The 22,500-nt window shown below is 47.7% G+C and overlaps 1 protein-coding gene across 4 annotated transcripts in view; it reads left to right on the top strand.

The window, feature by feature from the left end:
* Positions 1–21,723, top strand: part of NRP2 (neuropilin 2) — a 114,413-nt gene extending 92,690 nt beyond the window's left edge. For 2 of the 4 annotated variants that reach the window (XM_045855376.1, XM_045855366.1), the window contains exons 16-17: positions 16,301–16,351; positions 18,461–21,723. In XM_045855376.1, the coding sequence (XP_045711332.1) occupies positions 16,301–16,351; positions 18,461–18,765 (356 nt within the window). In that variant the 3' untranslated portion in view covers positions 18,766–21,723. Of the gene's footprint in view, positions 1–859; positions 4,402–16,300; positions 16,352–18,460 lie in introns of those variants that run through there. The other 2 variants (XM_045855392.1, XM_045855384.1) reach the window with 1 other exon arrangement.
* Positions 21,724–22,500: the final 777 nt, after the last annotated feature.

Genomic DNA, 22,500 nt, shown 5'->3' with positions numbered 1-22,500 from the left:
CATGGCAACCAGAGGCCAGCCAGCGAATGCGGTTGCCTTCTAAATCCTCTGCTAGCTTCTCTTCCCTCCTCTGTCTTTTCTGTGATTAAGAATGATCTCCCTCCCTTTGCTCTTACTCACTCTCGCTCTCACACACCCACTATCATTTTGTGCCCACATGTCTTTCTTACTGTAACATCCTTCCAATCAGATTTTAAGGTCCTCTATCCAATTAAAAAACTGAATCGTTAGTCATTGCTTGACTGTGGTAATTGACCTGTTTAGACAAGACAAGGCTGATTTGAGTGGGCATGGAAGCTTTGGCAATCCAATGTGGAATTTACCTTCAAGTCTAGCCAGCCTAATTAATACACTGTTTGAAAATGCAGGCCAGCCAGACCAAATACTGTATTTCTACACATTCGGGGAATCAGCCTTACAGAATCCCAGAAGTCATTTCAACATCATTTTCTTGGGGGGGCGTGTGTGTGTGTGAGAGAGAGAGAGAGAGAAAGAGAGAGAGAGAGAGAATTATACCGCTTCTATGTATTATAGAGTAATTGTGGTGCAACAGAAAGAAAAATAGAGCTGTCTAATCATACACATCTTGGGTGAATCCCATACTTTACTATTTACTTGCAGCATAACCAGTGTTGGTTTAACGTCTCTGAGCCTCTATTTCCTCATCTGTAAAATGGGTCTGATAGTACCTACCACAAAATAGTAGTAGAAGAAGTACTTGCCATGAAATAGTGTCACCTTATTCCCCTTCCCTATCCACTCCAAAGCATGTGTGTGTTTTCTTTTTTATTTTTAATTAATTTTTTTATTAGTCTGCATGCTCTCAGCCTAGCAACACTCTTCTGTGTCTCTCCACCAGGGGGCACCCTCCTACCAGGGACCGAGCCCACAGTGGACACGGTGCCCGTGCAGCCCATCCCAGTCTACTGGTATTACGTAATGGCCGCCGGAGGCGCCGTGCTGGTGCTGGTCTCCGTCGCGCTGGCCCTGGTGCTCCACTACCACCGGTTCCGCTATGCGGCCAAGAAGACCGATCACTCCATCACCTACAAAACCTCCCACTACACCAACGGGGCCCCTCTGGCGGTGGAGCCCACCCTAACCATTAAGCTAGAGCAAGACCGCAGCTCGCACTGCTGAGGCCCGAAGCAAGGACAGCGCCCAAAACAAACAAGAAAGACTGCAAACATGTTGCCTCGATTTTGCACTTTTTTCTCCTCGCCTAGTCTCTGTGTGAACTCTCAGACATCTCTCTCTCTCGGGGCCCAGACCCTGTGCACCCTTATCCATCCTGACCATGTTTCTTGAGTTCTTTTTCCTTTTTCCTTTTGTTGATACCAAACCAACCAGCCGACCCCAAGTCTAATGTTGCATCTTCAAATGTGAGAAGAGATACACCCCTAAGCACTTCACAGCTCAAGGCCCAGCTGGTTTTCTTCCAGAGACTGGTTCCCTGATCCTTCCCCTTGCCTTACCCCGTAATTCCTCTCGGTGGGCAGTCTGCCGGGAGGCTCAAGGGGAAACCTGGATCTGTGTGTTTGTACATAATATACATTTTGCGTGCGTGAGTAGCGCCGTGTGTGTGTGTGGGTGGGTGTGAGAGACTGGTTCGTTGTCGGGGGAAATGTGTGGGTGTGTTCCGAGAGGGCCCCCTTTAACTTTTGTGTTACTTCTCCGGGGGTACATTTTACAAGAAAATAATATACGATACTAGTTTTGTTTACTTGGAGAAGAGATTGAAGCTTTTTGTTGCCTTAGCTAGCTCTGGCTGGCTTTCTGTTGGCTACCATTGTCATTTCCAGGTACCTAAAAAAAAACTAGAGGCCACATGAACTGAAACGTGGCCCTTCCCATCCCTATCCCCACCCCCACCCACCTGACCCAAGAAGAAGGTTCCCCGCGATGCACTCAGACACACTCGGGCGTGACCTCCTTCACGTCTCCTGGCGTCTTTGAAGTAGCAAGATAACAGCCATTGGGTGTGAGTGGAACCACCCCTACTTCCAGCCCTGAAGCAAATCTGTCTCATGTTGCCTTATAAAAGAGAAGCTCATAATGAATGTTTAGCTTTTATCAGTTAAGTCCAATCTTGGAATAAGTCATAGAGAAAGAGGGAACTGAGGCTGACGTAGGAAAAGCAGTAGCTTATATGTAGAGAGCAAGAGGAGGTAGGGGAGGGGAGGGAGGAGGAGGAAGGACTGAAACGTTCTTTTCGTCTCCTCACCCGAGGGGATTCATCGTCCCAACTTTGGACAGAGTTGCGTAAGAATGTTACAAAGCGTATTCTTTGGTATTATATCGGTCATTGTGATAGCATTTGTAAAATACGGGGGGAAAGGGATCATTTGCTTTCTTTTCGTGGTGTTGTTGTGTGCCTGAACCTACAGCCACTAAAATGTAAGGCTGTCCACCTGACTTAATGGAATATGATGAGAGAATAAAGAGTAATTGTTTTTTAAATGTACCAATGCGCTACCCCTTAACGCATTCATAGCATCTGGCAAATACACCCTCATAGGCTGGCCTGGCGTTTCCAGATGTTGCCGTATCGGCAAGAGAGAGTATAATGAAGATAAATCTGTTGCTGCCCATTTGTCCTCTCTAAGCAACACAGGGAGAGGGATGTTGGAGATAAATGGCCTAATGATCTTGTGCAAAGGGTAGATACCATAATGGAGTTAATCTCATTGATAGAAAATGTGTACTTTCATGAGATTCTCAGAGTACTGGGGTCCCCCTTCAGGCTGTTTTTGTCTCACCTTCCTGCTAGGGATCCACTGGCAAAGTGTTAAGATTCTCTCCAAAGGTGGTGGTGGTTGCCTGGGCTGAAAGCCTCCGGGTACCTTCTGAGAACAAAATACTAACGATTGTTGGGGTTTTTTTTCCGGCTGCTTGGGAGAGACTTTTAGCATTCTCTCAGAATATCCGCATCATCCCTCTAGCATACACACTGACTTTCGCATCTGGTTTGTCTCATCCTCCTAAAAGAATGGTGCTCTCCCACTCTTAATTTTATTTCAAAGAGCAGCTCTGTCTCAACCACAGCCGCCCTGCCAAGAAAAGAAAAGATGAAAGGCTAGAGTATGAGCCACCTTGACATTTCAAGAAGAGTCCTTTGCCTGGTTGAAGATGGAAAAGAGAAGTAGGGAGAGGGAGGAGGGGCAGGAACCCAGGATACCATGTGGTGACTTCTATGCCAGTCACTAAGGGCCTTTTATGTCACGTGTCCACATCCAGCCTTGCATGTGGGGCCAGGCATTCCCTCGAAATGACTGGCATCCCTGCAGGCACCCATGGAAGCATGTGTCAGGAAATTACACCTGGAAAATCCAGCCAGTGTAGCAACTGTCTGAGTTACCGCATACCCTTGAGGATTTCCCTTCTTTAAAAGAAGATGACAACAACTTTGTGAATTTGCTGAATCTTTATCTGATGCCCCATGTGGCATCATCTTTATGCCATAGTTGAGAACATGAGACTGCTCAAATAAATCTTTGTGAATCCCATGATGCATTTCAACTGGGGCTCGCTCGCTCTCTCTCTCTCTCTCTCTCTCTCTCTGCCTCTCACACTCTTTCTCTCTCTCTCTGCCCCAGCAAATTTCATAGTGTTATCCAGGTACTATGCTAAAAGGGCAGCTCTTCCATAAAATCATGACTTGCCGCTTTAAAAAGCAACATTCTGCGTTTCCTAGAGGAAGAGAAGGCTCACTCTCTTCCAAGAAAAATAGACCGGACAGGTGAATGCATGCGTGCATGTGTTTAGAGTTGCTGCCTGGAAGACAAAGAGGTAATAGCAACTAATAAAATAGAAATGAGTGGATGAATGAACTGAAGGTCTAGCTCGGGCTGTTCAAGTTTTTGCCTTAGTAGAGGTCTCATGTCAACAGACCCAGGAAGGAAACCCTTATCTCTGGGTGAAAACCCTTCCTTGACATTGTGCTGGCAATTGCTAACCCCTAATTGCTGACAAAGGCAGAAAGAAAGGGGGGGAAGATCATATCATTGCCATTAACAAAACAGGATGCTTAAAATAAAGTAAAATTGTCCTTTCCCTTATCCCACATTTTTGGTATTAAAGCCAGAATAGTATAGGAGATACAGTCATGTTCCCGAGGTTGACACCCCATCTTTCAAAAGACCCTGTCTTGAAAATGAAGCTAGCAGGCAAGCAAACACCTAAAAAATCAAAAATTACCAAAGAACAACCACAACGACAAGAGAAAAAAAAAACAAGAAAACCTAAACATTGGAACTTCCCATTCTTATCCCCTCGCCCTGTAACTGTGACAACTCTTGCATTGCTCAGTTGCCTGTGTGTCAAAATAACTTGTGGACATTGGAAACTATTTGAAAATGTATTGTGTGGAATGTAATAAAATGTCAATATTTTTTATACAAACATCTGGGTTTTTCTTTTCTCCTTTGCCTGTGAGAACAAAGTTGAAATGTAGGCTTTGAACAAACTGATGTTTTCACAGTTTACAGACTGTCCTCTGAGCCACAGGGCCTTTCTGTGGGAGGTAGGTGGGTTTTCTCTTTGAGGCTGAAATGCCAGCTTTTCTTTCGAGTATTTTTATTACTGCTCGTTAGGAGTTTTATCCAGTTTGTGCAGCTGAGCTAACTTTTATGATTGGTGTGGGATGTTTGCAGAAGTTGCTAAGTGCTACATTGTTCAATGTGATTTCCACAAAATTTCTCTTGATGGCAAACCCCTGGAGATTGCACTCTCCTTTCAAAGGGTCCCCAGGGGAATGGGTCCCGTGGGGCTGAATTATGTACTTGGCTCTGCGGAGACAGATAAACTTCCTTTGGAGAGGTGGCAACATACCTCATTATTACTTCCAGGGCAATGCTGATCTCCAATTTGTGAGCACTTTCACAGGCCAAGGGGGAACTTGTAGCATGTCCGAGGCTCAGAGATATTCCAGACCTCATTTTGGAGCAAGTAATAAAGACAATGATGTGATTGCTGTGAACCTGGAACTCTCAGGGCAGAGCCATTTATAAAAGGAACATTCTATAAAAACTGAGGAGAGGGGCTTGGGGGAACTTATTAAAAAATCCCGGTCTCGTTGACAGGTATTTTTCTTTGGTTCTCTTCTTTGGGTTGTTAGTGATTAGTTATATAACATATTTCTATCATGGGGGGATTAGGGGAGAAAAATCTAGGAACCACAACCTCCCAGCTGTTCAGTGTTTCCCGAACGCGGTGAAGAAGAGGCCGTGGAAGGGTCTCCCACCACTGCCCGTTCATGGAGCACTCCATCCACCCGGCGGCTTCCTCAGGGGTCTGAGAGCCATGATGAAAGGTCTTACAAGGGACCTGTCCAGAAGACCCAGCTTCCACCAGAGTCCTTCTCCCCACCCCACCCCCCGCAAAACCTAGATCCAGGAAAAAGTGCTTTTATGGCTCTTCAACCTCCTCCGGAAACCAAAGGGCTTCCGGTTTTCAGACCTTCCAGGAGGCTCTGCTCGTACCGATGGTGCCATGCAGATGCCTCCACCCTGGGCAGGGGAGCAGAGTAGAGTGTCTCTGATGAGAGCCCGTTTGTTCCCCCAGTGACAAGCAGAGTTACCCATTTTGTCTAAATAGCATTTGGCTTTCCTTAAAGCCATTTGTTCCCATTAGTAAAGGATGAAATGAAAACATCTCAAAAAGTATATCTTTCTGGCAAAGACCCGGGCTCAGTCAACATTTTCCTGGCCTGGCCTGGGGCCAAATTTACCAGACTAAATTAAATTAGCTATTGTTTGTGCTTCATTAGCACTGCTGTGTTTGAAGCCCCCTTTGCCAACGTCATCATCATTGCTCTTCCCCCCCTTGGTTCCAGTCCCAAGGTTCTTTCTCTGCCCCAAAAGGGCAAAGTCTGTTAGGACTCTAATCTTAGGCATCAGACACAGCGCTATTATCAGCGTGGTGTTTCAGATTGAACTCCAGCATAAACGTTAGAGAAATTGTGTCCCATGGATCATAAATACCAGATGTCGAGGCGCAGCATGGTCTGTTTGGGCTCCTACCTGGCCCTTTATGACTGTTTAAATGGGCATTCTTGCTGTTGAAGCAGACACCACCCTCCTAGCCCAGATAACTGAAGTCCAGCCAATCAGCTGCAGCCCTGTGTTTATTGTCCCCGCCCCTCTTCACGGATGGCAGTTGTTTTATGTACACCATGTGGCCTTTCTGTAATCTTCGATGGAAGGAGCTTCGGTTTCAGGTTTTGATTTGTCTGTGTTGCTGGCTGCACGTCTGAGCCAACCTGCAGATCTGTCCGTGCGGCTTGTTTTCTGTCCTTAATTGCGCACATCACTGGGGTGCGCACAGCTGTAGTCTGCCTTTCATCCACTTCAGTGACGGCCCAAAGAAAACACAAAACGCATCCAACCCGAGAAAAAGGCGGGGAGAGGGGAACACCAGCTGATAGCCATGCAGCCGGCAGGGAAAAGCATCGCCTCACATTAATAAATTAAAGGCTGGGAAGAGTGTAGGAATTCACGAAGCCTGACAGGGATCGGGCACACTGGAGGATGTCTGGAGGTTAGATGTAATCAGAAAGCTGCACCCTCAGGAGGTGTCAGGCCCCAGGCCACAGGCCTCAGCCAGAGTCCCACTGTACTAACTGTGGAGGGGTTCCCTGTGGCCCCAAACCTAAGCAATGAAGAGATTCAGGGTTTGGGGAATCACCAAAGGGCAAAATTCCTTTTAGCGTGGAATGGCACAAAGGGGAATCTAGGTGTTTCTGGAAAACTGGTAGAAACCATTCTTGCCCCAAGCCCAGGGGGTGGGCAGGTAACCCAGAATCACTCTCCTCTTCTGGGTAAAGTAATTATTCTTGGGCTTTTCAGTCTCTGACCCCCAAGAGTCCAAAAAAACTGAAGTCCCATGGGCACTGGACCAAGAAACAGGAGAGGCAGTTCGAAGAGTCGACAGCAGACGTGCCAACGGCTGCACTGGGTGTTCATTAGGGAAGCACCATTTGGGGAGGCTGTGACTAGAGTGCTTATCGATCCTAAAGCAGATCAGGGAAAATTTGGGGACGGTGACTGGTTTCTTTTCTTTTTTTTTTAACTTTTTTATTCTTTTTTTACAAGTTATACATGACTACATCCTCACTCCCCTCCCCAGCAAGTGTAACCACGAGAGATGGTTGGAGGTAGAGATTTTCAGGCCTTGCTTTATGCCTTCACAAACATATACATGCATGTCTAATTCTGTGGTTTGGTCCGGTTGGGGTTTGGTTTGGTTCTGCATAAATGGAATCCTTGCGTTGGCTCTCTTCGGACAGCTTGCTTCTTTTCACTTGGCGACGACGCAAGGCCACATCAGTGCGCACGGACAGATTGACCCTGGCGATGTTAGCTGTTGCACAGCATTCCGTATCATGTGTAAGCACCATAGTTTATTAACTGCTCCCCCGCTGGTGAGCGGTCTGATCGTGCCCAGTCTGTTTGTTTTTCACCATTACAAACAATGTTGCAATGAACATCCTTGACGTCACCTCTTTGTGCACATTTCTCTCCGGTGGAATTCTGGGGCCCGATGGTGTGCCCGTCTTCACTTTAGTACGTGCCTCACCTGGCTGAGGTTTTCCTTTTAAATGAACCTGTCCCTCTTTGAGAGGGTAACAAGGTAGTGGACATCCCTGTCACCTGTGCACAAGCCACGTAACCTCTGTGACTGTCTCCCTTTCTCTAACGTGGGCCCAGTAGCTTCTCTCTGGATAGTGTTCGCCGAAGGGAATTTTAATCCTGGGGACTTTTGCAAAAACACTTCCACTATGTGGAGAATGTGGGCCTGGCTGTGGGCGGCAGCCCACCGGAGCTGCAGCAGCTGTGGCCCGGGAGTTAATTCTGTGCCTGGGTTCAGCAGGCAGAGCCCTGTTCTCCATGATTAATGAGTTCCACTTGGTTTCCTCAAAGAGTGACTGTGCTGTGCCTTGCTGTTATTTATTTATGCTTTCTACTAAAAAATTCATGTAAAAAACATCCTTTAAGGTCAGTGCGCAGTACTGTACTGCAGACTAAAACGTTCCAGCAGCCACGAGTAGGTCTACATGCCGACTGAGACCCTGCAGTCCTTGGGGCCTGCGACCAGGGCCCCACACCGACCCTGAGAGGAGCAGGCTTTCTGGGCTGGAAGGCAGTGTCCAGCTTCCCTCTGAGGAGGTTCGGGGCTCCTGTGACCCAGGGGAGGCACCAGGCTACAAGGTTGTTTTCTAGTGGGAGGTTCGTATGTGCAGGCAAAGCTACCAGCTGCAAATGGCTCTAGGGAGGAGTGGCAAATGAAAGAGAAACCAAGGGACCTGTTAGTTCAAAACACCATTTCTTCCAAGAGCACTGCCCTGATTTCTGCTGCGCACTGAGACGAAGCGGTCATGAAAACGTGACTTGGACTCAGAGCATCATGGGTCGTTCTTACGGCCGTATATGGGCTTTGTGGGCTTTCTGTGCTCTGCCAGCAATCCAGGACTGCTAACTCCTGGGCAGGAGGCTTGTGTGGATAGCTCTGGATGGTTCAGGAAAAAAAACCCAGCATAAGCCTGAGGTGTGGGTGAGCTAAGAGACATGTCACCATACACACATAAGCCTTGTTTTGTCTTCTGTGTATAATTGTGCAAAATTGAACCCTTTTAGTATCACTAACTAACATACCAGCTGGCGTGACAGTACACCATGTCTTGGCCTTCGACCACAGCGATTTTTCCCCGGCAGCAGGACTCATTAACAGGTTGCCTGAACTGGAGTTCTCTGTACCTTGTTAGAGAGCAGCTAGCTCCCATAATGATGGGAGTGCAGAGAAAGCTTTGAGCAGAGGTGGCCTTGACTGGATTCCTGTTCTCAGCTAGCCTGCTGGTTTGAGACTTTATTTTAGCAGAGGCATTTAAAGAACTGTTTTGTCCCCCACTGATTCCCTATTGCCATCAAGGAGTTGGGAAAGGGGGTATAAGGACCTTGGGGACCCCTGTCGGCATTCCCCTCCACGGCAGTTCCAATAGCTGGTACTGAGGTAGGAAGACAGGCATTAGGACCTAGATGGGGCGGTGATGTGGGAGCATCAGAGGAGACCTGGGGTGCCCCACCAGCCTTGGCCAGGTGCAGACCAAGACGGTGAGCTCAGTAACAGTGTCCGAGAGAAGCCCTGGGTCCACAGCATCATCACCGTCTGCTCTGGAACTCCTGAGGCGGCCATCGCCCCTCCTGTTCCCACCCCACCCCCCCGCCCCCACCAGCAGGGCCAGCCTCCACCCTCCGCCTTTGTGCCAGGTGTTCATCTTCAGCCTCCTCCCTCTCCTCTCTCGGTGGCCCCGTTTCTCTCTTCCGGCATCCTTACCCTCTCGCTGCCCTCCCTCCACCAAAGCCCTCTCCCAGAAAAGCATGGATTAGATTCCGTCACACAAAGGCAGAATTGGTTGTTTCCTCCAACTCATCGCATTCTTAGAGGGGACCAAAACTAAAGCCAGAGCAACTGTTCTATTGTGTTCTCATTATTTACATAAATATATGTAATTACATCGGTCGCCAGCGAGCTTCTAGGGAAATCACCTCTGGAATGGGTAGAGAGAGGTACCTTGTGGGAACACCCAAAATCTCATCACAGGATCATTCATTTATTCGTGTGTTCAGAAACACTGCCCAGCTCGGAAGCATAACCAACCGTCTTGGTGAGATACAACCCTAAGAGGGGGTTTTCACGAACCTGTAGAAAACGAGGAGCCATCTTTAAGAAGACATCCTTTTTACAGGGATGGAAGACATCTCTGGTTTTTCTAAGACCCAGAGTAAAGAAGAGATTCCAGAACTGTCTTCCACGGCGTTGCTGGATTTTCCCAGCCCGCGCATTCGTGAAGCCTCTCTCCAGAGCCGGCTTCTCTCCGGCTGCATTCTTCTCATTTTCACGCCATTGTGGGGGCCCAGCGGAGCCATTCCGGCCTCCGCTGCTTCTCTGCCGCCACACTTGAAAGTATTATTAGGTCATTTCACAGCCTTCTCATTGCAGCTGGAGTTTCCAATCCTTTTTAGTGTTTCCTCCCAGTTACTCAATTAACGATAATAGAAAATAATGCCTAATTTAAGTTCAGACTCTTGTAACATCTCAAACCAAACCCCCTTTTCCTTTCCAGCTTGAAACCATTTGAAAACTCCAAAATAAAATATCTCTTTCCATGACTTTCCATACATTTGGCTATAGCCCAAGAGAGGGAAACTCATGATGAGGGCTCTTCTGGTGGCGCTTCTAAACGCAAGCCAAACCCAGCAAGGGGTGAATGACTTTCAAGTAGCCTGACTCTGTGGAGGAGCTTTGACAAAGTTTAGATTAACATCTGAACTCTTGGCTTTTTATAGCAACTGGGAACGAGCAAATCAAACTAGGGAAATTGAGTGTTGTGGGGGAGGGGGACCTGTAGCCAATACTAAATTAAACACTTTAAAGGGCCAAGAAATATCTCCTAGTCCTTCATTACTTCTCATTTATTTTGGTCCCAGTGTTGTGTCTCCTGCTGGGGTCAAAATGGAATGGCTGAGAGGGTTTTCTGAAGGCCACTCCCATCCAAACAGCCCCGTGGTGTCGCTGGCTCTGGGGGTTCGGGAACTTGGAATGAACTTCAACAGGGGCTCGAAGTGGCCGAGAGCTTTTCCCAAACAAATCATATCCCCAAAACAAGGTGTTGAAAACGTGGCTTGCTCTCAGTTCTACTGCTGATTTGTTCAGTGATTTACTGCATTTTCTGCCCTCCTTCCTCAATTTCTTCCTCTTTAAAATAGAAGCGATGACAACTGGGACCTGTGAAAATGAGTGATTCCCATGATTCTCTGCATGGAAGTCTCTTCGATCCTTGCTTTCAAGGCCGCTTGCAGTTTGGTGGGTTGTGTGTTAAGGCTGGCGTTCCTTGAGGTTTTCTCAGCCCTGCCTCTGTTAAGGTGGAGGCTTAAAATGTGGGGCACGGTTACCCACGCCGTCGTTTCCTGGACTGCCAGTTGGCAGGACTGGCTGCTGAGCCTCATGAGCGAGTATTGCAAACACAGAACCGCATGGCACCCATGTATCTGTCCCCTTTCCACGGTCTGCCCTTCCCACGCGCACCTCGAGATCGGTGCCTTCAGGGCGCAGCCACTTCCGGGGGAGGACGGATGTGGGGTGAAGGCTGGGGCGGTGAGCCCTTTCCTGTAGACGGCGCCCTGTCCCCTCCAACCTGCAGGCCTCCTCAGAGAGCCTTAATCAGAAGGGCCCTCACTGCCTTCCCATTTTCCACCCATGAAGACGATAGAGTTCTAGAACAGGGAAGAAGATCAGCGGTTACTTTACGAAAGAGCAGAGACTCGGGGAGGTCGATGACGTGTCCGGGCAGTGGCAGAATGCAAACAAGAAGTAGGCGGTCTGTGTCCAGGCCAGTGCTCCCAGCCCTCCACTCCTCCATAATCTGTGTGGCTTCCCTTCGGGTACAGAGCGGATGGCCCTACGGTCTCTCTGCTAACGCACTCTGGGGGGCAAACCTGTCCTCAGCATCAACCAAGCCTCTCAATCCACTGCTCCGAGTTGGCATGGAAGGGACTCTCCAAAGAGAACCAGTGTGTATGTCAGTGTCCTGAAATGATCTGTGTGCGAGTGACCCAGGGACAGACTGTCATAAATCATTTATCTAAAGGTAGCCAGTAGTGTGGGGCAGACTCCTTACTCTCCGAGCAATCCTACAAAGCACCCTTTACACTGCGGAAAGTACACAGAGCAATGTCGATGCCCCTACACACAGTGGACCACAACAGAGCAGAAGTAGTGAAAGTGAAGGTTGCAAGTTTTCTGTGTCAGAAAAACGAACTAACCCCAAAGAATCTTAATAGAAGAGAAAAAATGGAAGTATGCTAAGGAGAAAAGAGGATAAAGTGTGTGTGTGTGTGTGTGTGTGTGTGTGTGTGTGTGTGTGTGTAAAGAGAGAGAGCGAAAGGACCATGAGAGAAAGTATTCTTGCTTGAGACCAAGATCGTGCTCAGCGGGGAATTTCCCTCCCGGTTGCAGGTTTGAGTGTCTGCGGTGTTTCCCCTGCAACAGCATGGGTGGTCTCACCCACCAGGCAGTGTTCCTGACCCCTTGGGGGAAACATCTCCCTAGACTAAATTTGGTTCTTGCCTACGTATGACCATTTAGCCTTCGTGCCATAGTGTTGCGATCTACTGATAAGGACCCTGGAGAACATTTGACTCTTCTAGGGTGGAGGGAGTTCCTGGAGCTGTCCAGTGTGTGTTTTAATAACTCTTGCTCTGAAAAGTCAGGATAATGGGAGCTTTATCTTGAATCACTCATCGCTATGAATCTAATCCACCTCCTGATGTTGCTAAGGAAAGGGACACCTGGGGAAACAGGAGGACTTTCAGTCTGAGGTTCAATGTCAATATGAAAATGACCATGTTTTGTTGAATTGGGGTTTGTTTGTTTGTTTGTTTTTAAGTAGGCTACTCTGCTCACTTGATTACTCCAAATCTATTAAGCTCTGTTAAACTCCCTTCTGGGCACTCATGAGCACTTCTTCCTCTCATTATGCTGCTCTGCAGCAGCTGGGAACGGAGACCTGACTCATGTCGGGAAGCACAGGGAGGAAGATTTGTGGCCAGCCAAGGCAATCTCTTTGAATTTCTCAGTGGATCTGATAAAAATGAACTCAAACCCCCAACCAAGAAATCAGTGCATGAGTAAAAAGCTTCAGGTACCATGTTTGAAACCATTCCTAGAATCCCCGACCCTCACCTTGCAGCCCCAGTTCTGCAAGCACCCTCCTCCTCACCCCCAGGTTCCTTTCCTGGCAGTGGCCCGGCCTCACTGGCCCACTCCCTGCCCTGGGCTCCAGCAGCACTTGCAGTCCTCGCCACAGTGCGCCTCTGTCCTGTGTGCTGTTTTGGCGTGGGCGAGTCTTTGCTTCCCAACCACAGGGAAGGCCTTGATTGTAAATACCTGATCCCATACATCTTCCTTTCCCAGAGTCCTCAGTATGGCTCCCGGGCACCTGGGAAACCCCCTTAATAAGTGGTGGTTGGCTGATTGGTTAGTTTGTTGGCTGATGAAAAATAATTTCTATCAGCCTTACCTCTCTGAGTAATGTCTATCATGGAAAATGTGAAGCTCTGCATTTCGGATCACCACATCTTCACAGTCATGGTCATGAGTGGTCGTCATTTGTTCTCATCAAAGTGGGGAGTCATTGATGCAGGCAAACAGCTGTGTCCAGTCGACTGCAGGAGATGCAGGAGAGCGTGTGTCCAGTCGACTAGGACCCAAGATGGGCAGACCTTTATGTCTATTAGAATGGGGTAACGGGACTGTGGTGGCAGTTGTAGTGTCCTGCCCATGCGCAGAGAACTTGAGGGCAGACTTGGGGAGGAGGGGCCCTACTTCGGCCATAACTCAGTACTAAGAGTCAGAATTCAGGCTTGGCGGTCAGACTGGCCTGAGATTGAACCCATACCGGGGCCCAAAAGGAAGTAAGGTCATGTGAGCACAAAGGTTGAAAGTGGAAGTCATGTGGGTGGTCAATCCATTTCTGGTCTGTGTTCTCCTAAAGGTGTGGCCCATTCCACACTCCCTCGTCCCTCTCACACCCACACACTAGAACAGAATCATGGAAGCTTCTCTCCAAGTTTTTCTTCATTAAAAACAAAAATCAAAAACAAAATTCCAAGTCACTCGTGCCCCATACTTTTGCCATCTGCCTCACTTCCCAAGCTGGGTCCCCATCCTGGGGCTGTCATTTTCCCTTCCCAGGAAGGTGCTGCCCACACTCTCTGCCTCGAGCTCCCAGCCCATCACTCTCCCTCTTCTGAACCTTTGCCTTTTCTTTGCTAGAACTACAGGGACCCCGTGGCAGGACCACACCCCTCCCTGCCAGCACCCTGAGGAAACGGGCTGAGGTTTACCTACAAGGCTCAAAAGAAAAAGAAGGTGGCCTGTGAAGGGTAAAGAGGATTTTGAGAAAGAATGCTCTTAATCAAACACAGATATCAAGAATATTAGCACAGGGACTGGAGAAAATTGCTATCAAGTTAAATTGCTTTTTGTACGAATGTTCCCTTTATTTGGGTTTTCCCCAGTGTGACATTCTTTCTTTAAGGCTTGGTGAGCAGATGCACTTTTGAAAATGTTGATTAACTTATCCTTTTTTCAACCCCTTCTCATCACCCAAACTGCTGGGAGCAGTCAAAAGCCAAGTTAAGCCACTAATGTGTTCTTCACTTTAAGTAGGCTTTGATTCTCAGAATCTGCAGAAATATCAGTCATATCTAGGCAATCGATTTCATAGACCTCTTTCATTGGTCCATTTTCTTACAAATCTCATCCAGTCCTCTGCCTCCAGAGACAAGAGGCTGTGATCTCCTGGGACAAAATGTTCTCATAAGTCATTACCACCCTCTTACCGTTTCTTCTTTAAGACCCATGCCACATCCAGCCCTTTCCAGCCCATCGTCAACAGAACCCTAAGAGTTCTTCCCTGAAGCGGTGAGATGGAATAAGATGGCAGTCTAGCCTCAAAGAATTCATCACAGCCTTGGCAAAGACCAACTACCTCAAAGCAATTTGGCCCAAAACCCACTGGCAGTAGCCCCACAATTTTTGTTCTAGGCTGATTCATAACATACCACCTTATCCAGTGTTCTTTATATTTTAACCACGAAGGCATTAAGACCTATGAGCATCTCATCAAAACGATTATTTGTTGGCAATAGGATGGCTTCCTTCCACGTTTGTTGTTTTTTTCATAAGGTTAAAAAAATCTCCAAGTTGACTTTCACAAGCTCGATTTGATCCCTATGACAGACACCACCTGCCTTTGGTTGATTCACGTTCATGTCTTCATTCCAAGGAAACAGGCTGCAATGTAGGGGCCTCAAGAACAATGCAGGGGATGGGCACTGGGCTGGGGAAGCTGGCCTGGCCTGCGGGTGCCAGTTGGTGCGCTATAAACCTGCCAGGAACGGGCTGGATTTATGGCAGATCAGTGCCACATGGCGTCAGTCCTTTCAAGGGGGGTCTTGGCACGTTGTTTTGTGCATGCCTTCCTAGCGACCAAGAGGATGAGAATGTGCTTTAGCACTTTGGCCAGGAATGAGGAGGTCTTCTAATACAATTATGACTACGGACTCCAGGAAAGGACTGAACTTTATGCGTGGCCGTGATGGATTGATCCTCAGTTCAGGTCATGATCAAGCAGATCCTTCCTGAGGTGTTGTGCTGATGAGGGAGAAGTTCAGGCCAGTCTGATGTTCTTTTTTTTTTTCTTTGTGTTTGATACTTTAGCTGTGTGCAATTTGGGGTTTTGTCTTAAATTTTGATTTTTGCATATCAACTTATAGCGCTGACTTCAAGTTTGTCTGCCTGACTTTGGACTGAATAAAACTCCCAAAGGGCCACACACGTTCATTTGGTGCCACTTTGCTGACAGCCTAGACAAGCATAATTAACTTGTGAGATTGGAAGAGATGATAAAACCCTGCTCTTCACCACATATTTGATTCTCTATTTAATGTTTTACCATTTTAAACAGGTAGTTTTTATTGGCTCTAATTTCCATAAGATGGACAGCCTAATGAATAGAGACACCTGTATTACAGCCCTCCCCCCAAAAATTATCATAAAAAGAAAAGAAAAAAGTAGTGATAATACTGCAGAAAATTCAGAGTAAATTAACTTAGCTCTATTCAAGCCTGGGCTAGTCAGATTGGATGCCCATGTTTGATCTATTCGAAACTGAAGAAACCCAAGAGAAAAAATACACAGGGAAGGAAGGAGGAGAGATATTAGCACAGATATGTGAGGGTGAATAGGCATTATGACGTTCTTTCCAATTCTACATCTACATTAAAATACATAACAATGAAACGTGACTTCCTTAAATTACCATACATTTATTTGAAATCCAGAAGAGAAAGACTCTTGTACCTTGAGTCCTCTTAGATGCATGCATATAAGGAGGGGCAGTGTGTTCTACTAAATGAACATCACAGTAATGGCAGCTGAGGATGAGCAGATAATGGCGTTGAAGTTGTCTTAAACAATCACTATAAAGACACAAGGGAGGACTTACTTGGCACTAAAGACCTCTCTTACTGCTTTTGTTCTTCTGGTTCCTGGAAACAAAGACAAACCATCTGAGGAGAAAGGCTCCAGTAACATACCCAATGAGTGTTCTAGAGCAGATGTGATGCTCTGCTGCCCACCATCGTGGGGAGTCGTTTTCAGAAAGGTTGAGACTCTGCCTTTCAGCCATGGTGGTAGAACTTATTATAACTCGATTTGTCTGTTTCCTTTTTCATTACAGTGGACATCCCAGAAGTACATGGGAGAGGGGGCTATGAAGATGAAATTGACGGTGAGTGTTGCTGTGATTTAGCACATAATCATGAAATCCAAGTCTGGTTATAAAGACGTCAACCAAGATAATGCCCAGGGTATTAGAAGGCCAGAAACCACCAATTGCTCTGTCAAGGTCAAATTTGGAGTTTTGAAAGTTTATTGAATTCCCTCTGCCTAATCCGAAACAGGTCCCCTATGTCAGGCAACTCTCAACACTGATGGACTTCAAATCTGGATAAACCCTGTAGAAGTAAAAGCCAGGCTCCTCTACCCAAGTCATGGCTTGAACCCACTAACCGCCTTCCTAAAAGGGCATGAGCGAATGCGTGTAAATGTGAGTTTTCTCCCAGGCCTGCCATGGTTTCCAGATCCCTGGCTCGTAGCCCCCCTTCTCACACTGTCCAGGACTCCAGGTTGGGGCTTGCTGCAAGATTTATGTTTCTTTTTCACGCTGCCCATCTTGTATTTTCCTATTATTCCAAGCTCTATTTTCCCCCTCCAAACACACATACTTCAAAAGGCCAAAGCACGAGCCGTGACTGGAGGGCCACCGAGCGACCATGTCGATGTAATTTCTTCCCCCCGACTCAGAGCAGCGCGGGGCTTCTGGGGCTTCTCTGAGTGCTGGAGTTGATCTCCGAGAGGGATCACAAAGGTGCCCCTCCAAGAATAGCTCTAGACCAAGATTGATGCATTTAAGAAGAGCAGTTTATAGAGCAGCTGCTTTTAACCTGACCTTAATCAAACACTTCAAGTGTAGTTACAGAAACAGAGTGACTAATCCAAACAGCACCTTGTTAACTGAATGCAGACTCTCCCCGCAAAGCCCAGGCTAACGCTCCTTTTATGGACAAAGCTGTACAACTGGCCTCCGTGGAGAGGCTGCTGCGGATCAGCAGCCGAAGCCCAGCCACAGGGGGGAGAGGGAGAGGCAGAAGGAGGCAGGAAGCCTGGATCCAAGTCCCAGTGTAACTGCTTGCTAACTCTGGGACCTTGAGTGAGTGACCTGGCCACCTAATTTCTTAAAACCTCAGTTTCCTCATTTATTACAAAATATATCCATCACCTTGCTTTCTGCATGGAATTATTAGGAAACCCCACACAGTGAGTCATGAAGTGGGCATGCCTTGGCACTATAGAAATATAGTAGTTTGCTCGGACTGCCTAACAAAGTACCACAGACTGGGTGGCTTAAACAACAGAACTTTATTTCTCACCATTCAGGAGGCTGGCTGTCCAAGATCAAGGTGTCAAGAGGGTTGGTTTTCTCTGAGGATGTGAGGGGAAGATCTGTTACAAGCCTTTCTCTTTGGCTAGCAGATGGCCACCTATACCCACATGGCATACTGCCATCTGCGACTGTCTCCAAATGCCCCTTTTTATGAGAACACTGGTCCCGTTGAATGAGGGCTTACCCTATTTTAACTTGATCACCTCTGTAAAGCTCCTATCTCCAAATAAGGTCACATTCTGAGGTGCTGGGGTTTCAGACTTCAATGTATGAATCCGGGGAAGGTACAGAATTCAACCCGTTAGTGAGGTAGGAAGTGAGGTCTGGCGGTTCAAAAAAAAATCTGCTGCTTGGATGGCCAGAAATGCTAAATTGAGACACTCTTCACAGGCAAACAGTCTCAGCCTGTCCTTTGATTTCCAGTACTTGAAGCAGCTGGAAATAAGGGATGAGGAGGCAAAGAAAGAAGGATGTCCAGACACAGGGTCCCCGCAGTCGCTCCAAAGACACCCTGGTAGTTCTGTTATAATGTGTTTACTTGGCATGAGTCAAATTATTTAAGTATCAAGTACTTAGACTGTACTTAGGATGTGCTGGACACTCAGTACTTTATAAATATTCATTTAATTCTCCTAACAGCCCCATGAAGTAGACTTTATTACTATCCCCATTCTACAGATGAGAGAACTGAGGCAAAGAGAGGTTAAATAACCTGCCCAAAGTTACACAGCTAGAACGTGGATAGAATGGGCTGGGCTTTAAAGCCAGGCACTGTAAATTCCAGCTTCCCTACCTGTGCTCCAAAGGAGCTCTAAACTGGGCTGGGGAGGCCCAGTGAGTCCACCCTGCAGGGAGAAGCCCTGAGGGCCATTTGTCATGTCCTTCATGTTGCAGACGAGTACGAAGTGGACTGGAGCAACTCTTCTTCCTCGACCTCAGGGTCCGGTGCCCCTTCGGAAAACAAAGAAAAGAGCTGGCTGTACACGCTGGATCCCATCCTCATCACCATCATCGCCATGAGCTCGCTGGGCGTCCTCCTGGGTGCCACGTGCGCTGGGCTCCTGCTCTACTGCACCTGCTCCTACTCCGGCCTGAGTTCCCGCAGCTGCACCACGCTGGAGAACTACAACTTCGAGCTCTACGACGGCCTCAAGCACAAGGTCAAGATGAACCACCAGAAGTGCTGCTCAGAGGCGTGACGGATTACACCCAAATCACACCTGACGTTTCATTCCAGCAAGAGGGGCTAGTGAAGATTACAGTTGTTGTTTTTTTTTCCTTTGGGAACTGAATGCCATAATCTCGATCAAACCGGTCCAGGAGACCAAAGGTGTGGACAGGACAGACAGGCAAGTTGAGGGAGGAGGGGAGAGGCAGCCACGCTGGGGGTTATGACCCACCCGGCACCGCGGTGGCCGAGCCATTGCTGGGACAAAGACGGAGCTCATCTCTTTGGGGGTCACAGTTCTATTTTGTTTCTGAGTTTGTTGTTATTATTATTATTATTATTATTATTATTATATTTTCTTTCTTTGGTCTGTGAGCAACTCAAAGAGGCAGAAGAGAATGACTTTCTGGCATAGAAGCAGAGAGGTGATCATCATCCTCTACTTTCTCTTTCTAATCAACACTTGAAAAGCAGAGTCTTTTCAGACTTTCCATCTTTAGGAAAAAAACTAAAAAAAAAAAAAAACAAAAGCCGTCCAGCTTCTCCCGTCCTCTGATCCTCTCCTGACGGATGGGACTGGCTAAGGCGCAGACTCTGCAGCCAACCCTACAAGCTGCCGTTCCAGTCCTAGCATTTAAGTAGGATGTTGTTGCCTTTAACTTTTTTTATCCAGGGGAAAATTGCCATTTTAGGGTCAGCATGAACAGCTCTTTCTTACATGCGATTTGAAACAAACCAGAATGGAAACTTCACACGTCAAAATCCATAGAAAGCACCTCCATGTTAGAAGTGGACACGCCTTAACTTGCTTTGTGAATAGGAGCCATTCAGACCAGAACTTATGGCTGTGAGGCTACTTCGTGGGGCCTCTGGTGGTGGTTTTGCTTTTGCTTTTCCCTCCCCCTTGTTCTTCTAAGACATGTACATACACACACGCACACACATGTACACATGTGCACACACATGCCCTTTGATATTCTCAAAGATGGGGTGGGAGGGATACAGGCTATCGGTATGTTTTCTCTGTCGGTGCGATGTGACTGTGCCCTGGGTGGGAAGGAGAGCAGTGGGGAGGGAAGAAAAAGTCCAACCACTGTGGTCACGTGACAGCAAAGGCTGAGCAGACTGTACAGAGACATTCTGATGAGCTAGTTTCTCTGACAGGCTAGTAAACATCGATTTCTCCTTAGGGTTTACAGCCACCGCCTCCGCCTCTCGGGAGAGCCAGAGCTGGGAGGTGTGGAAGTCTAACCAGAAGTCTGCAGGCTCCATGAACCAAAACATAACAGCAGTGCTTGAGCCCCAGAGAGGCTGATATTCTTACACACACACATGCCAGTTTTATGTGTTTTTTATTAAGTGCCTTGAAAAAGTGAAGAAAAATGTATTTTCCCTCTATGTCAGAATCAGTGAACATCATACAAGTGAAGGCATTCCTCCCTCCCTAACCCCAATGGCTCCACTCCCGGTCGCCCCCCCACCCCCGTCACCGCTGATCCTACTAATGGCATGAGCCCTGCTACCCCGGTGGCAGTCATAGCCCTAGATGACTCTCAACTGCGCCAGAAGGGGAGGCATCAGGAATAGAGTGAAACTGTGTGAACGATAAGATTGTCCACATCAAGGTCCAAATCTTGATTTTGTAGCAACGCCTAAGGATTGCCGGTGTGCTGGAAATGCATTTGAAGTCCAGCCGGTGTGCCCAGCCTGTTGCATATCAGTGGTAAACTGTCCGACCACTTTTGCTGCTATGGTCACCCACAATGGCATTTGTCTCACACCCAGGTGAAAGGGGAAGGGTGAATGGGACCGGCCGTTTCTTTTAAACGTTAACTTACGGAAACGCTGGTTCAAAAGGTAACGTCCCGGTGTTTTGTATGCAGAGAGGGAGACTTCATACCGACAGCTATTTATTCACATGTGTCTGTGTCGTTGCCGCCTTTGAGTTCTCTGTATCTACTGTGTATGTGAACGGTCACGTGGGACTCGGTGTTGTTGTTGTGACTTTGACTTTGACCTAGGGCCTGAGTTAACTGCTGATCTCGGCATTTGTTGGCACAGTGGTAGTTAGAGGTGAAAAGTAACATTGTCAAGTCCAAGGGCTTAGCTTGAGGCACCCCCTGAGCTGGGCATACAGCAGAAGCAAGTTTTTAATTAGTCTACCCTCCTCTTCGCCTTCCCGTGTCGCTCAGTGTTCCGGAAGCTAGCGAGTCCTAGGGATTTCCAGAAGTGGCCTGCAGAAGAAGAGAAGCTCACAAACCTACTCTGGGGGTCTGGCTGTCTCCTGCCCAGTGGGCCACTTTACAGTTCCCCAAAGACCAGCCTTGTCTCCAGCCTGCAGTTCACCTCTAAGTTATGTACAACTCCACCTGCATCCCCCTGTATCCATATTCACCATGGGCCCTGAATGCCGAACAAAAAGGCCACCCAGGGCCACGTGTAGATACCTCACCAACACTGGAGGCTGGGCTCTGACGAGACAGAAAGACAGTGGGGCCCGATTATACAACTTGGCCAGGGGGCACCCTGGTGCATTTGTTGCCTCTATCTGCAGGTAGACCGGCCGACCCATCTCCTTCAGTCATTCCCTCTGGGAAACCCGACTCACAGTATTGATCTCCGTTTTTGCCTTGTACTGAATGACGCATTACCTCCACGCTCTCCCGGACTAGATGGTCACCAGGGCCACAGGGTCGCTTTCTCTCTTAGGTGGGAATGAGGAGTTGGCAGGGATGAGGGTCCAAGGAATGAGCATGAGTGGCAAGAAAACAAGGGGGAAAGTTAAACCGTCATACTGAAGGTTAACTTTTCCAGGGTCTGCAGCTGAAGGTGTTCGACCATTCGCTGGCTGAGCCAGATCACGGGAACTTGAGAGCTTTTACTGTGATTCTTCAATGTAAAAAGGAAACAAACAGCAATGTCAAACTGTGTTTATATGATTTGTATAAAGCCTTTTTAAGATTACTATTTAAATAAACATTATACCAGAGATAGTTTGTCGCGTGTTGTTTTATTGGAGAGAAAGGAGACCTGGGGTGACCAAATCATGACAGTTTGCCCGAGACTCCCGGGAAAGGCCTGAGCCCCGAAAACCCCTCAGCCTCACGCTCTTGGGACAGTGGTTCTCAACACTTTCGTGTGGAATTAATAGGTTAACTGTCTGTCTGCCTTTTCTACAAAATGGAAATATGATGGAGATGGGTAACTCGAAGACTTGCCTGGTAGGCTTCCGAGACTGTGACCTCTACAGATACACCACCTAATGGCTGGCCAGGGAAGACTTCTCTGTGCAGGTGGTATTGAAGCTAACACCTGAGGAGATGAGGAGTCAGTTAAGTTAAGTTTCTGGGGACAGCTTTCCACCTTGAAGGAACAGCACATAGAGATGCTACTGGGGCACGGGTCTGTGTGCCCCTGGGGACACAGGCACTGAAGGCAGGATCGGCGTGGGGGGCGGGGTTCCAGAAGCAGCTGAGAGCCAGGTAAGATCCTCTACAGCACAGTGGGAAGGTGCTGTTGAATAGGCATCACTCTTTGGCCTTCCTTAATTTATGGAAAGGACAGCCCCTCCACTCCCGGGCCCCACTCCTCACTGGCTGGGCAGGTCACCAGACTCACAGTTCTGCACCTTCCCTCTCTGCCCTCTCCGTGATCTTCATAATATCATGTGTCTCCCAAGAGGCCTGCTTCTATTGTATTACTGACCCAAGCAACAATAACAGAGGTTAAAATGAAAAGCAAATTCCATTTTCCTTTAGTTGAGCTT

The sequence above is a fragment of the Phyllostomus hastatus genome, unplaced genomic scaffold, assembly GCF_019186645.2.
Source record: "Phyllostomus hastatus isolate PE091 unplaced genomic scaffold, TTU_PhHast_1.1 phas_contig_137, whole genome shotgun sequence".
In the NCBI taxonomy this organism is placed as follows: Eukaryota; Metazoa; Chordata; class Mammalia; order Chiroptera; family Phyllostomidae; genus Phyllostomus; species Phyllostomus hastatus.
The sequence above is the reverse complement of the archived record's forward strand: the minus strand, read 5'-3'. Positions and strand labels throughout refer to the sequence as shown.